Source organism: Mustela nigripes, chromosome 3, assembly GCF_022355385.1.
Source record: "Mustela nigripes isolate SB6536 chromosome 3, MUSNIG.SB6536, whole genome shotgun sequence".
Taxonomy (NCBI): domain Eukaryota; kingdom Metazoa; phylum Chordata; class Mammalia; order Carnivora; family Mustelidae; genus Mustela; species Mustela nigripes.
This window is the reverse complement of record NC_081559.1, coordinates 2686357-2700363: the sequence shown is the minus strand read 5'-3', so window position 1 is coordinate 2700363 and position 14007 is coordinate 2686357. Positions and strand designations below refer to the sequence as shown.

Genomic DNA, 14007 nt, shown 5'->3' with positions numbered 1-14007 from the left:
GAGATTGCCCTTAAGAAACTATTATAGGGAATAATATCTAGACAAGTCATGACATGAACCAAAGATAAAAGAAAAGTTAATATTCAGTAAAAATTATTAATACCTTTCTCACTCATAATTTGATCCCATGGATAGGGGACAACATGGACGGTAAGAATGGAAAATTCTAGTGATTAAGTGGAAGAGCTGAAAATCAGATCTTCAAATAATCCTCAAAAGTAGTATCTCCAATCTCAAAGACATAATCATAATTTAAATATAAATTATTTCTTAAATATAAATTATTTAATGCTAGAACATTTTCATGAGAAGAAAATAGAATGTGGGCTGGGTGGCTCAGTTGGTTAGGCGCCTGACCCTTGATTTCAGCTCAGGTCATCTCGGTTTAGGTCATAATCTGAGGGTCATGGGACTGAGTCCCAAGTTGGGGTCCTCACTCAGGGAACAGTCTGCTTCTCTCCCTCTCCTTCTGCCCTTCTCCCTGCTCATGTGAACTCTCTCTCTCTAAAATAAATAAATAAATCTTTAAGAATGAAAAAAAGAGAAAAGGAAAATGCTAGAAATTTCATAAATAAATTTATATTAAAAAACTATAACATTTTTGTATGAAAATTTCAGATGAATTTGCAACTCTTATACTGATCATTTTCTCAAAGATCAACATGACATTTTGGTAATAAACATTCTCAAATTGGCATAATATAAGTGTTCTGTATGTCTATCTCTGTATAATAAACCACATCAAGACTTAGTGGTTTAACAATTTATCTTTCATGGTCCTGGGGGTTGATGAGCTCAGCCGCGCAGTTCTCACTGGAAGTATTTCATATAGTTGTCACACAGGGCAACTAAGGCTAGAGTCACCTGAAGGCATCTTCCCTTATTATGTGGCACCTGAGTTTAGGATGGCTGAACAACTGGAAATAGGGAGTCAAACACCTTTCTCCATTTGGCTAGCTTGTGCTTTCTTTTAACAGATTCAAGGTAGAATGACTTCTTATGAGGTGACTGACTTCTTCAGAGAAACTGTTTTAAGAGAGCCAGCAGGAAAGCTACAAAGCTTCTAGGACTTTATCTGGAAGGCATATAGTGTCACTTCTATTAAAGCCTAATGATTAAAGCAATTAATCTAGCCCAGATTTAAGGAAGTGTGGGGGGAATTACTTGTGGGCACAAGAAGGTAAGGACGGATGGTGGCCATTTCGGAGCCAGCTACCTCAATAACATTCTTGAGAATATAGAAATACAACTTTTTTCTCTTTTTTTAAAGATTTACTTATTTATTTTTTATAGAGAGTGTGTGTGTGCACTCAGGGGGAGGGGCATGAGGAGAGGGAGAAAAACAGATTCCCCGTTGAGCAGAGCCCAAGGCAGGGCTTCAGGGCTCAATCTCAGGACCTGAGATCATGACCTGAGCAGAAATCAAGAGCTGGATGCTCAACTGACTGAGCCACACAAATAGCCTTAAGTCCAAGGTAAATAAAGAATGGTATCCCAGAAGAAAACCTAAAGCTAACTTCCCAATGAAAACTGAGAATAGAGAACCATAAACAGACTCATAATCCTGATTATTTGCTTTTCAGTATCCATTTATATTAAAAATGTATCTGTATTCTACTTCAAGAACCTAACATTTGGCAAAGGATCATATGTATTCTTGTTAACCCAGTGTGGTTCCTGAACCAGTAGAAATGTCGAAATGCAGAATATCAGATCCTACTCAGAACTACTGAATCAGACATGTATTTTAGCAAGAAGCTCAAGAGATTCCTATGCACATTAAAGTTTTGGGAAGTGCTGATTTGGATCATATTCATGCACTAGCATACAAAGGGTATCCTCAAACTTCTCATCTGAAGAAATCTAGAAAACATGAAGTACCCTTCCATCTTTGGAGCAGAGCAGTATGTACATTTAGCTTTGGTTTTAAGTGGAGAAAATAGCTAAAATTTGACTGTCTCTAAAAAAATCTTTGACAAGTTAGAAACTACATGTGTGGAGTGGAAATCCTATATTTATCTGGGACATCAAGGATTATCACTATGTATGTGGGAAAATGTTTGATCTATGACAGTTTATATGTATATATATACATATATATATAAACAACTAGGGAAGCTAAAGACACAGACCCAAAAAGGTACAAAGAACTTCAAAATAGATAAGTACCTTATGTACATTTAGCTACTTATATATAAAGACACATGGAAATATTTTTTGCTATTATTAGTGAATCACTTAAAATATATTTTTAGGCAGGATAACATCACTGCCTTGCAAGTTAATTTGCTGTTATTTACCAATGTCTTTAGATTAAAAGAAAGCAAATTTAAAACAAAAATGTCCTTTTTAAACAAATAAAATTAACTTTTGAGAACATACCATTTTCTTCCAAAAATATGTTTAATCCATTCCCAATCTCTTGCTTGTTTCTTCTTAACTCATCACTCATTTCTAGGATCTAAATTATAAAATATAAAATACCTACAAGAAAGTTCTTAAAAATCAAATCAGTTCAACATTAAAGATAATTTTTAATTTTCCAGCCATTATTTTGTCTTGCTAGGAAATTATATTTGAATACTGAAGTCCTTTATAAACAAAACTGTTTCATTTAAGGAACAGCTAGAAACTTCAGGCTGGTTTCCAAAAGGCCCAGATACAAGCCTAGATTACAACTTAGACATCTGATTTAATAATTTTCTAAAAAGAAATCAAATGATTTTCCTAGTCTGTGAGAAACTTAAAAGAATGAGCTGCAATTACATTGACTTCTTCGTAAAGAAAGGAAAGGCAAAGACACTCCATTCTTCTAGTAATCCGATCTCATCATCAATCTGACTTCCCAGAAAAGACGAGGGAACTTGAGTTCTATTACGGCATCATCTCAGAGAATCTAAATTACTGAAACTCCTCCATAAGGCCTATGAGGGGCCTCAGTGCCTGTCCAACAGACTCTGTTACTCCAGAGCCTTTATGCATTTGGATCACGCGCACAGTCTGAACCAACTGCTAAGTAGCCTGCTAACTTGTTCTATCTGCTTTTCACTTGGCTAACGTCTTCCAAACCTTACAGTGTACTTCCCTGCTTAAAAATGTGAATGGCTTCCCACAGTCCTTATGATAAAATTTTCCAAATCCTTTGGGCACCTGGGTTGCTCAGTTAGTTAAGTGTCTGCCTTCAGCTCAGGGCCTGTGGGAGCCTGTGTCAGGCTCCTGCCCCGCAAGTACTCTGCTGCTCCCTCTTCTGCTGCCTCTCCTCCTGCTTGTGGTTTCCCTCTCTCTCTAATAAATAAATAAAATCTTTAAAAAATTTTTCCAAATCCTTAGAGGCCTGAGACCCTTTACGAACAATGTTCTACTATTCTAATCCAATCTCCGTTTATTCCTCAAGATCCAATGATGTAGAATTCCTTGAATTCATCAAGGCACTGACACAAGCTGCTCCGTCTGCCTGAAATATCTTTTTTTCCTTTCCTCTCCCAGATCATTCCTTATCAACTTTCTGCTTACTAGTTTCTCCCACAGGTCTCTCCAAGCCGGAGTGGGTGCGCCTTTATGCTTCCATAAATATTCATTTATACTGCAAGTTTTTCTCCTTTAGAGGGCAAAGAATGTCTTCATGTTGTGTTCAGCACTGAGTGTGACACTCCGTAAATGTTACTGAATAAACAAAGGAATGAATATGCAACTAAAGTAGAGATGGAGGGGTTTGTTTTAGCGATTTCTAGCCCAATCTGAGTAGGGTGGAAGACATCTACACTCCCAATCCTCCACCACTGATTAGTTTAAAAGATTTTATGGAAAAAGTGGCCTAGGTCAGAGGCACTTGAATATGGTTAACGGTAATGTAGTAATAATTAAGTGAAAAGAGGTTATTCCAGGTCCTGCTAATGAATGTTCAAGACAAAACGGGGAGAAACAAAAATATGGCATGTTACAAAAGATTGTGCACTTAGGGGTCAAGTTCAGCATCTTCATTGCAGAAGTGAAAAATAATGAGCTAAAAGAGATGGATTTGAGATTCTTGGGGGAACTGTGATATAGGATAGGGCAGTGGTTCAAATCTGATAACCCCGGGACAGGATTTTAAAAACTAAAGAAAAGATCATTATATTCATGTGTAGAGGCTTAAGGAGGAATAAAAAGTGTAGTAAAATATAAGCAGAGAATCGTAGGTGGCGGCGGGGGGACTTCAGTGCTAGTATTCCTGGAAACAATAATGGTTTCGAAGATAAAAAATTTAAGTTTAGGTGAGATGAACCAAAAGATCTAGACTGAGGTAATTATTATTATTCATGCTTATAGAGTAGTGGACAGCATCAAGTCATTTTTTAAAAAATCCGTCCTTGCAGTGAACTGTATTCCTTCCGTCCTCGGTGGTCGGCGTCCCGCAGGAGCGGCGGCAGACCCCGCCGGGCACTAGGCCGCCTGCCGCCCCGAGGCGCCCGTTTCATCAGTCGCCGGGAAAGCGCCGGGATCCCCTCGCCTCCGAGACTCTGTGAACCGGGTCCAGCGGCACGGGCTGGCCACGGCCGTGTAGACGCTCGCGACTGCGCGTCCAGCAGACACGTCCTCTCTGCACTTCCGGCTAAGAACCGCAGGCCGCCGGCGAGAGGGGCTGCGGGTCCCCGACCGCAGCCCGACACCGGTGCGGCCGCGGGGCCTCCAACGGCGTCTACCGGACGCGCCGGGCCGCGGGGCTCACGGCCTCGTCCGAGCGTCCCACGGTCGCGGCGCGGCAGGCCCGGCCCGGCCACGCACCGGCGCTCCCGGGCGGGGAGGCCCTGCCCGTGCGGGGCCCGGCGTCCCTCGCGCGGGGCTGTGCGGGCTGTGCGGGCCGCGGGGCCTCAGGGCGCTTCGGGAATCCCGCGCCGAGAGGCCCCCGCCCCGGCACACGCGGCCGCAGGCGGAAACGGGCCGTTGGGAGCTTCTCCGCTGCCCGCTGCTCCCCTTGCCCCGACCCCGGCGCCGCCCTCCCAGCCGCGGCGGCCGTGACCTCCGTGCCCGGAGCTGGGCCTGGGCCGCCGCCGCCGCCGCCCGCCGCCGCCATTTTGTCCCGCGGGGCCGCGGCGGCCGCGAGGGCCTGCGGGGGACATGGGGGGGGGGGGGGGCCGGGGGGGGGCGGGGGGGGGGGGGGCGACGCGGGCGGCGCGAGGGGCGGGGCTTCCGGGGCCTCCGCGGACCCAGCGACAGCCCCGCCCCCAACGGCCCGCAGCGAGCCGGCGGCCCCCCAGGGCGCTCCGCGCTGCGCCGGACCCTGCGGTGGACGCGGCGGCTCCGGCCCCAAGTCTGTTGCGGCGATTCCCGGGAGACGAGCGAAGCCGGCAGAGCGCGCCCGGCAAAGCCGCAGTAGCACCCGCCGCCGTCACCCGCGGACGGGCCGTCGAGGCGGCGGTGAGCGCACTCGTGTCGCGGGTCGTCGTGAGGCCCCTGCAGCGACACGAGGAGGCCTGAATGTCCTTTCACGCGGCTCCAACGTGTGCTGCGAATTCCCTCTTCTCCGGTATCTCCGTGGGGCTCTTTCCTCAGTTTACCCAGTAATTTAGAGGATTACTCTCAGAAATGCCTCCCAGAGAGCGGCCCCAGACTTCCCAAGGGGATGGAAAAATACAGTGTTGGGGTATCACGGGTAAGAGGATCACACTGGCCTGCCTGCGGGTAGAATTCCGTGAATCACGACGTGTACCTCTTACACAGGGTCCTTAAGACTCGGAAACTTCTGGAGAATTATGGGACATGGGACTGAGTATGCACATCGTGTACCCAGTATAACACATCTTACTTTGTAAAAAAAACATATCCATTAAAAATGTTTCGACTTTTTGGAAATCAAGGGTTTTAGTGCAGTATGCAGGGGACCTAGTTTTTTTAAAGGACATAACGAATAAGCTTACCTAATTTTTCTTTTTCTTTTTTTTTTAAAAAGATTTTATTTATTTATTTGACAGAGATCACAAGCAGGCAGAGAGGCAGGCAGAGAGAGAGGAGGAAGCAGGCTCCTGCTGAGCAGAGAGCCCGATGCGGGGCTCGATCCCAGGACCCCGAGATCATGACCTGAGCTGAAGGCAGAGGCTCTAACATACTGAGCCACCCTGGCGCCCCTTACCTAAATTTTCTATTAAATCTCGGGATCTTCCTATCTTCTCTTACAAATGGTGACCCCAATGCCCAATAATTCCCATATAAGAGAGAGCAATTTCTAAACTGTTACCCCAAAATAGAAGTATATGGCAGGATTTTGAAAGCTAAATTTTCTTCCTCTAACTGTTATTTTCTCACTTTCTCCCATTCTGTCTCTCCATCCTATTTTAAACAACATGGACAACTTCTGTCAGATATGCCAGCCCACTCTTTGACTTCTCTTGGCATAGGACTGCTAAGTGTATTAGTCCACTCAGGCGGCCATAACATAATACCATATATTGGCTTGCTTAAAAAAACAACAGACATTTATTTTCTCACAGTTCTGGAGACTGGAAGTCCAAGATCAAGATGCCAGCATGCTTGGTTTCTGGTGAGAGCTCTATTCCTGGATTACAAAGGGTCACCATCTCTCTGTATTCTCATATGGAAGTTGGTGAGAGAAAAGGGAGAGAGTGAATAAAAGCTCTTGATGTCTCTTCTTAGAAGGGCACTAACCGTATCATGAGAGCCCTTCCCCTCATGACTTCCTCTAAACCTAATTACCTCTAAAAAGGCCCCATCTCCAAATTCTGTCACAGTGGGGGTTAGGACTTCAACATATGAATTTTGGAGACACAATTCAATCCACAGCCCCTAGTAAATCAACCACCCAAGAATACGAGGTATTTTCAGTTTTGAGTTTACAACCAATAATTATGAAGGCTGGTTCTTGAGAAAAAAATCAAATAGTTGACGTTAAAGTTTTCAAAATCTTTTAAAATATAAAAGTCAGTGAAGTGTCACTTATAACACATGATAGTACAAAGATCGTTTAAAGACTGACTCCCATTATTTTATTACCAAAACAATTTTAATAGTAACAAATTTTCTTAAACATATTTAATCAGGTATCTTCTGGAATATGGGTTAAATGATGAAAAAATGGGCGGCCATGAACACACCCTTTAATTTCATTTCCAAATTGGTCCTTCATTCTGTAGATAATGTCTTGGACATCCTCTTTGGTTAAGTACATGGGCAACTGTCTAGATAGACGCACTGCTTCTCCCTGTGAAGAGAAAGTCACATGTTATACCACGATACACCCTGAAGCAGAAAACACGTTATTCCTGACAAGAAAGAAGACAGAAAACAGATTATATTCTTATTATTCATTCACACACATATTAAACACATATTATATGTTCATCACTATTGTACGTTTTACACACAGTAGAGAATAAGACAAATATCCTTGCTCATGTTAAATTTTATTCTAGTGCGGAGAAACGAAACAGATAAAAAGACAAAATTTGGGGGCGCCTGGGTGGCTCAGCCAGTTGGGTGTCCAACTTTTGATTTCAATGCAGGTCTTGATCTCAGGATTGTGGGATAGAGACTGGTGTTGGGCTCTATATTGGGCTCTACACTGGGCATGGAACTTACTTGGGATTTTCTCTCTCCTTCTCCACCTGCCCCTCCCCACACCCCTCTCTAAGAAAATACAAATAAAAATAAATAAATTAAAAAGAGTCCTCACATGAACAGGAGGTAAAGTCAAAACCTGTTGGTGAACTGGTTATGAAGGATGCGGAACCAAGGGTAATGTCCACATTTCTGGTATGGTGATGCTATTTTCTGAGATACGAAAACTGAGCATTTAGGGGTAAATGGTATTAGCAAAGCTGGTTTCTTTTTAAATTTATTTAAAAACAAATTGTACTTCAAAGAGCTTGAGCCTAATATAATTCTCTAACCACATACCCTCTTCCATTATCCTACTCCTTTCCAACTAAACCTATTTTTTCCTTCACTTTGACCTTTAATCTCCTCAGTCCCTCTTTATCGCTCTGCACCAGCACCCTTCTTGTCATCTTTCCCTATGTAAGGCACAGATAGTAAGCCATTAAAGATACTATTTCTAGCTCTCTGTATTCCTTTTTGATTCCTACTACTAAAACCTGTTGGGTCGACAGTTCCGGGAATGCAGGAGGAACAACAGAAATGACCGCCAGGGCCGCCATCTTCCAGTCCCCCCCTTCCTTAACCCTTGACTCTCCCGCCAAAAGGAGGTGCCCAGGTCATGTCTCCATAGGTAACCCGATACCTATGCAGGAAACAGGAGTATCAGAAGCCCCCACCCCATACCCTCTTATCACCAAATATCTTACCATATATGGATGTGAATCCAGGCCCTGCCTTGGCCTGATAAAAGACCCCCACGGACTCCCTCCCAGTGCAAATTCCCTGACTCCGGCTTTCCAGAGTCTCAGAACTTCGCCCGAGGGTGCCCACCTCTTCCTGGTGCGACTTTCCTGGCTCCCCTTCTCCTGAGCCCTGAAACTTCGCCCCGGAGAGTGCCTTTAATAAATCTTGCCTTGTGCCTACCTTGCCTGGTGTTGTGTTTACCTCGCCTACAAAATTTAAAATCTAGGACCTAACACAGTTTCCTGTGTACATTATGGGTTCAAATGTGCTCACTCACCCCCTTGTTGTACCATATTCACCTTTAATCCCTATACCTGGATAAACTGTACCATGTACTATTGGAAAATCACCAAGCTATCTTGGCTGGATCCAATACCAATGTTAGCTCTTATCAGTGCTCAATGCCATTTGGACATTACTTGGTCTTCTCTAATCAATCTTCTCTTATAGTACCTACAGCTCTTATTTTTTGATCTTTTCTACTATACTCAAATCCCCAATGCCTTCCTAGCCTCTTCACTCTCAGGAGCTAACTTCTCCTACACCTTCATCACATGTATCATACATGACATCACAAGTTTACCTGAAAACAGTTTTACTTCTACTTTCCTTCCCTTTTGCTCTGATTGAGAGAAGTTTCTCCTTTCTAAAACTTTACTTTACCCTTGTCTTCCTTCCTGCCTCTTTTGGATCATCTGCTTACCAATCTTTTATGCCAGTCTTCTCCACCAATAACAAAGACAAGCTAATCTCTCTTTTCTTCTTTTTACCACCATATGACTTGCTGCCTACACTTTTTCACTACTGCCCTTACTCTTTTGCCATTGGCGAGTCTTTCATCTGGACTACTTTTCTATTATCATTGCCATCCAGCAACCATACCAAATGGTCTTCAAGCAACTATTACCCTATAAAGAATCTGCTACTACTTTCTCATTTTCAAATTTCTTTCCTCCCTTGACCTTTATATCTACTCCTCTTTTTCTTTCACTCTCCTGTCTATTTCTGAGTCATCTTACTCAGCTTGACTTTAAACATTAAATATTCCTGTAGATCTTATAGTTCTCTTTTTTCCCTAGACTCTCTTCCAAAACAATCAATCCACAACTGACTTAATGTAATGAGGTATAATATTAGAAAAAATATTTATACCTAATGCCAACCACTTTTTTGTTTCTAAAATCATATTTCTTCCCACATGGTTTTTCAATATACAAAATACTACCCTCCTTCAACCTTCATTTAAGTTTATTCTACCTTTTTCACAAGAAGATTCCTTTGAAGTCATTAGAAATTATCAGTGTTAAATTGCTCATGCAATAGGCTAGGAACATCCACAAGTCAAAGCTCTTGAAGGACCTATAGAATGCTACTGAATACAATCTTCAGAAAGGGTAAAAAGTGGACTTTCCTGAAGTCTGGTCCTCAGAATACAGTGGGGACATCATGATTATATTCTAAACAAAAATGGCCCATTTTTTTTTTTTTTTAGCGGAGAAAACAAATCTCATTTATGTTCAGATAAATACCAAACTTGAGGTTTTTGAGATAATACCAAACTTGAGGGAGAGAATTCAAACATTGAGACATTCACTATTACTTTCCAACAACTATCCTATATGACATTTAAAACCTTATAATCTTCCTCCATCCCATATTACATCAGAACTTATTTAACCCACTGTTATGTTTCTTATTTGTGGTAGATATTCCTAGGTAACTAATATTTCCTTTTATTCAATAATATATCTTTCACTTTATCTCTTTTTCTCTTGCAGAGGTTAAGGATTTCTTTTTTTAGTAGTATTTCTTCTTAGAAAAAATAGACCTTACAGAAACTTTACTATTTTGAAACCTTATTGTTTTATTAAGAAACCACTAAGTATGTTAAAATCTAACCAACCTACATAATCTAATAATAAATACCTCTAAGTAGCTTATCACTTTGCGAGGTCTACATTCATAAACTTCCTTTGCATTTTTGTTTAATATAGCATTAAGAATTTCTTTTAAGTCCATCACTCCATAGAATGGGAGACAATTAGCCATTTCTTCTATTTCCAAGTAGTCTTCAGCAATGGAAATGCCTAAAAGAAAAATAAATAAAACCACATGTAGATATGGTTAGTTTTGTTTAAATTATATTCCAGAAAATGTCTATTAAAAACAAAATCACTGTTAAAAACATTTAGTGAACCTTCCTTAGAATTTAATGTAGTAAGGACAAAGTTCTGTTCCTTAGTTGGAGAACAAATAGTAATTTCCCATAGGACTTCACATTAAGTCATAAGCGTCAGAGACACCACATGTGCTTTATATCATTTAATTTAATCTTAGTTATTGCACTTCTGTTCCCTACATTTGTTTAGAACATTTCTTACCTTGGAGAGAAAATGAAGTCCCATGATATTTATTAAAATAAAACTGGTTTAAGTGTTTTAACAACTGCTGCTGTTCAAAGTGTATTCTACTAGTTTAATACTAACTTGAAGGCCTGAATTATTTCTATGATTATTTTAACTTACAATTTATAAAAATACTCATATAGTAATTTTTTTTACAGTTTTGAGATATAATTGATAAACACTAAGTTTATGGTTTATGCATAGCCTTGATTTGACACACTTATATATTGCAAATAGTAACATTAATATATTACTAGTTTGAGAGAATGAAATACTGTTTAATCAGTAATGTTTACTCAAAATATCTTAGTAAAACAATATTTAAAACTGACATTATTTATTAAACTACTTTAAATAATTTAGTGACTAAAATAAAACTAAAAAAAGCTACATGATTAGATATATCATGAGGTAAAATGTCCATAAGAGCATAAATTCCAAAGGATCAAATTTGGCTTTAGAATGCACTTTAAGACGTTGCAAAACAGCAGATATTGAACTTCTTTGGCTCTGTGTAACAGCGTTCTTAATATTTAAGCCCACCCATGTTATATAGAACTAAGAAAACGAGACAGTTCAACATTGGGTAAGTGGCAGCTATCAACAGATGAATGAAAAAAGAGGAGTGATACAGCTTGAAGAGTTTCAGGTCCTGAGACATCAGTGATCCTATCCCTAATCTGTTTCCAGTTAGAGATCACTTTCTTGACCTGGAGAAGATGCAATGGTGGTACACTAAACAGAGCAGGCACCCCTGGAAACAACTGGAGAGTAACAGAAGATCTATAATCAAGCATTGAGGAGTAAAACACAGTTTGGTCAAGGAAGACAAAATAAGAGTTCGAGCAACCAGGGGAACTTAAATGGGACTTGAAACAGGATTTATACAGGCAAAGAGGAAGAAGCAAAATATTAGAGTTCTATCTTTTTGCATATATAGAGAAGGAAATTACAAAAATATTAGCCCAGAGACTTCACTATTGCTGGTTCTTTACCTTTTTATAGAACAATTAGACTGAAGAGTCTAATAGTGACTAGATTTTCCCTGGAAAATCTTACACATTTCACAGAATTACTTGTGCATATGCGTACAGTATTTGGCAGTAGATGAGGAAATTGAGCAATATTTTAATCACCATGTTTGCAAAATTCTGATATGGGAAACTTACAGACATTTGGAACCATGTAACAATAAACTTTCAAGAATTTTCCATAAGATTCTGTGAAATGCTTCCCAATTTTCAGGGAAAATATTTCAAATGAGTAAGTGGTTTGACAAGCTTTCACTTTCTTAAAATACAGAATTCTTATTGATGCAGAACAAAAAACTAATCCTGTGAATGAGCAAAATTCTTAGGATCACATTCAGAATCTTTTCCCTCAGAGTCAGATGTATTCCTCCTCTCTTTTAAACGTCCTTATCATTCAAAGATGTTTAGTGACAACTGGCAAACTGCTCATCCAAAGTTCGTCCAAGAAAACAAACTCACGAAGAGGAGAAATGTTTTTTTAAGAAAGCATGACATAAAAATTAATGAAGGAAAAGAAAGGCTTAAAAAAGAGGAAAACAGAGTTTTAAATCTGATCTGTTACTGCTAAGGTAAATAATGCTGATGACAATCTAAGAAAACTAATTCCAACCAAATCAAGTCAGTTTGCAGGTGACTCTTACTCATTTTTATATCTCTGGTGCCTTGTGAAGTACCTAGTATTCAACAGGACTTAAAGAACACTACCCACGGGGTACCTGGGTGGCTCAGTCTGTTGGGCATCTGCTTTCGGCAAAGGTCATGATCCCAGGGTCCTGGGATAGAGCCTGGTATCAGGCTCCCTGCTCATCAGAGAGCCTATTTCTCTGTCTCCCTCTATGGCTCCCCCTGCTTGTGTGCTCTCTCCTTGTCAAATAAATAAATAAAATCTTTAAAAACAAAAACAAAAAACACTACCCACAAGCTGAGAACTGAAAGCATAAACATGTTCTTAGAAAAGACAGGGAAGTAGTTATTCTTTTTTTTTTTTAAATTGCTGTGGTACTATTTTTTATGAAAAAAAGAGTGGCACCTGCCAGCAATACCACATAGTTCGTTAGAAAAATAGATTAAGAAAAAAAAAATCTTACTACACACAAACCTATACACACCCCTTGTCTCACACTTCAAGTAAGTGCTAGGGGTCTCGAGGAGGAAAGATTTCTGGGAGGTCTAAAAGCAATGACAGACAGGGGTACTGGAAGAAGAGAGAATATCCAAACACCCACCAGTGGCAAGTACTATGCTAACTGATTTCCCTAAGTACCTCTCTCGTGCTCACAACTACTTTATGAAGTAAATATCTCAATTTTTGTAGGAAACAATATAACAAATTAGTTAAAAGCTAGACTATAAATGCACTTGGGTTGAAATCCTGGTTCTACTACTAACTGGTATGCTTAAGCAAACCTCACTGTGTCTTGACTTTTCCATCTGTAAAATGGAAACAGCAACAGAACCTACTTCATAGGGCTATTAATTAATATTAATACATTTACTATTTAGAATAGTGCCCTGTACATTATAATTATTTGCTATTTATTAGTTGTTATGATGAGAAAACACTGAGGCCACCCCAAATCTAAATATCCAAGACTGAGATAGAAGGTAAGAAGTCCAGGGCAGGTGTTCCTAAAACTGCAAAAGTAGGTAAAATTAAAGTTTGGAGCACCAAACCATTTTCTGTGTATACTTAATTTCATAGCTTCATACAATCGTTTTTACTCATTTTCTTTTTACGTTTAAATAAAACATCCCTATAAAAATCTTCAACTCTGTTTTAGCTGAACTTTTTCTGTATATTTGTTATGACAAGTTTAGCGGCAGGCAGGAGGGGACAGTGGCATCACTCTTCATGATACCCTTGAGACCAGACAAAGGGAAAAGAAGACAAGAACAGCCTAGGCAGGGCAGAAGACAGTTAAGTATGAAAGTTATGAGAGAACAGAGAAGGGCCCAAGCGGGAAAACAGAAGTCTGCTTCCCAGAATGATTTACTTTTCTCTCCACCCAGTGACTTGCCATGCAGAGAAGATAGTGTTATCGCAGTCTTTCTAGCAAAGCAATGGAATCAAATCATTCTCCAAATAGTAAGACTGCTGATGTTACAAATCTAATTGGCAAAACAGGAAAAGAGACGGCCATTTTTGTTAGACCTTTCCGATATACTACACATTTATTTCTTTCATCATCCACAGGAGTATTAAATACTTTAAACACACTAGGCACATTGTGCCAAAG

At 40.4% G+C, this 14007-nt stretch overlaps 1 protein-coding gene across 10 annotated transcripts in view; it reads right to left on the bottom strand.

The window, feature by feature from the left end:
- Nucleotides 1-6957: 6957 nt before the first annotated feature.
- The window catches only part of PMS1 (PMS1 homolog 1, mismatch repair system component), an 85272-nt gene continuing 78222 nt past the window's right edge, over nt 6958-14007 (bottom strand). For all 10 annotated transcript variants that reach the window (XM_059393037.1, XM_059393032.1, XM_059393029.1 and 7 more), the window contains 2 exons: nt 10261-10421; nt 6958-7195 (listed from right to left, as the gene is read on the bottom strand). In XM_059393037.1, coding sequence (XP_059249020.1) covers nt 7031-7195; nt 10261-10421 — 326 coding nt within the window. In that variant the 3' untranslated portion in view covers nt 6958-7030. The remainder of the gene's footprint in view (nt 7196-10260; nt 10422-14007) is intronic.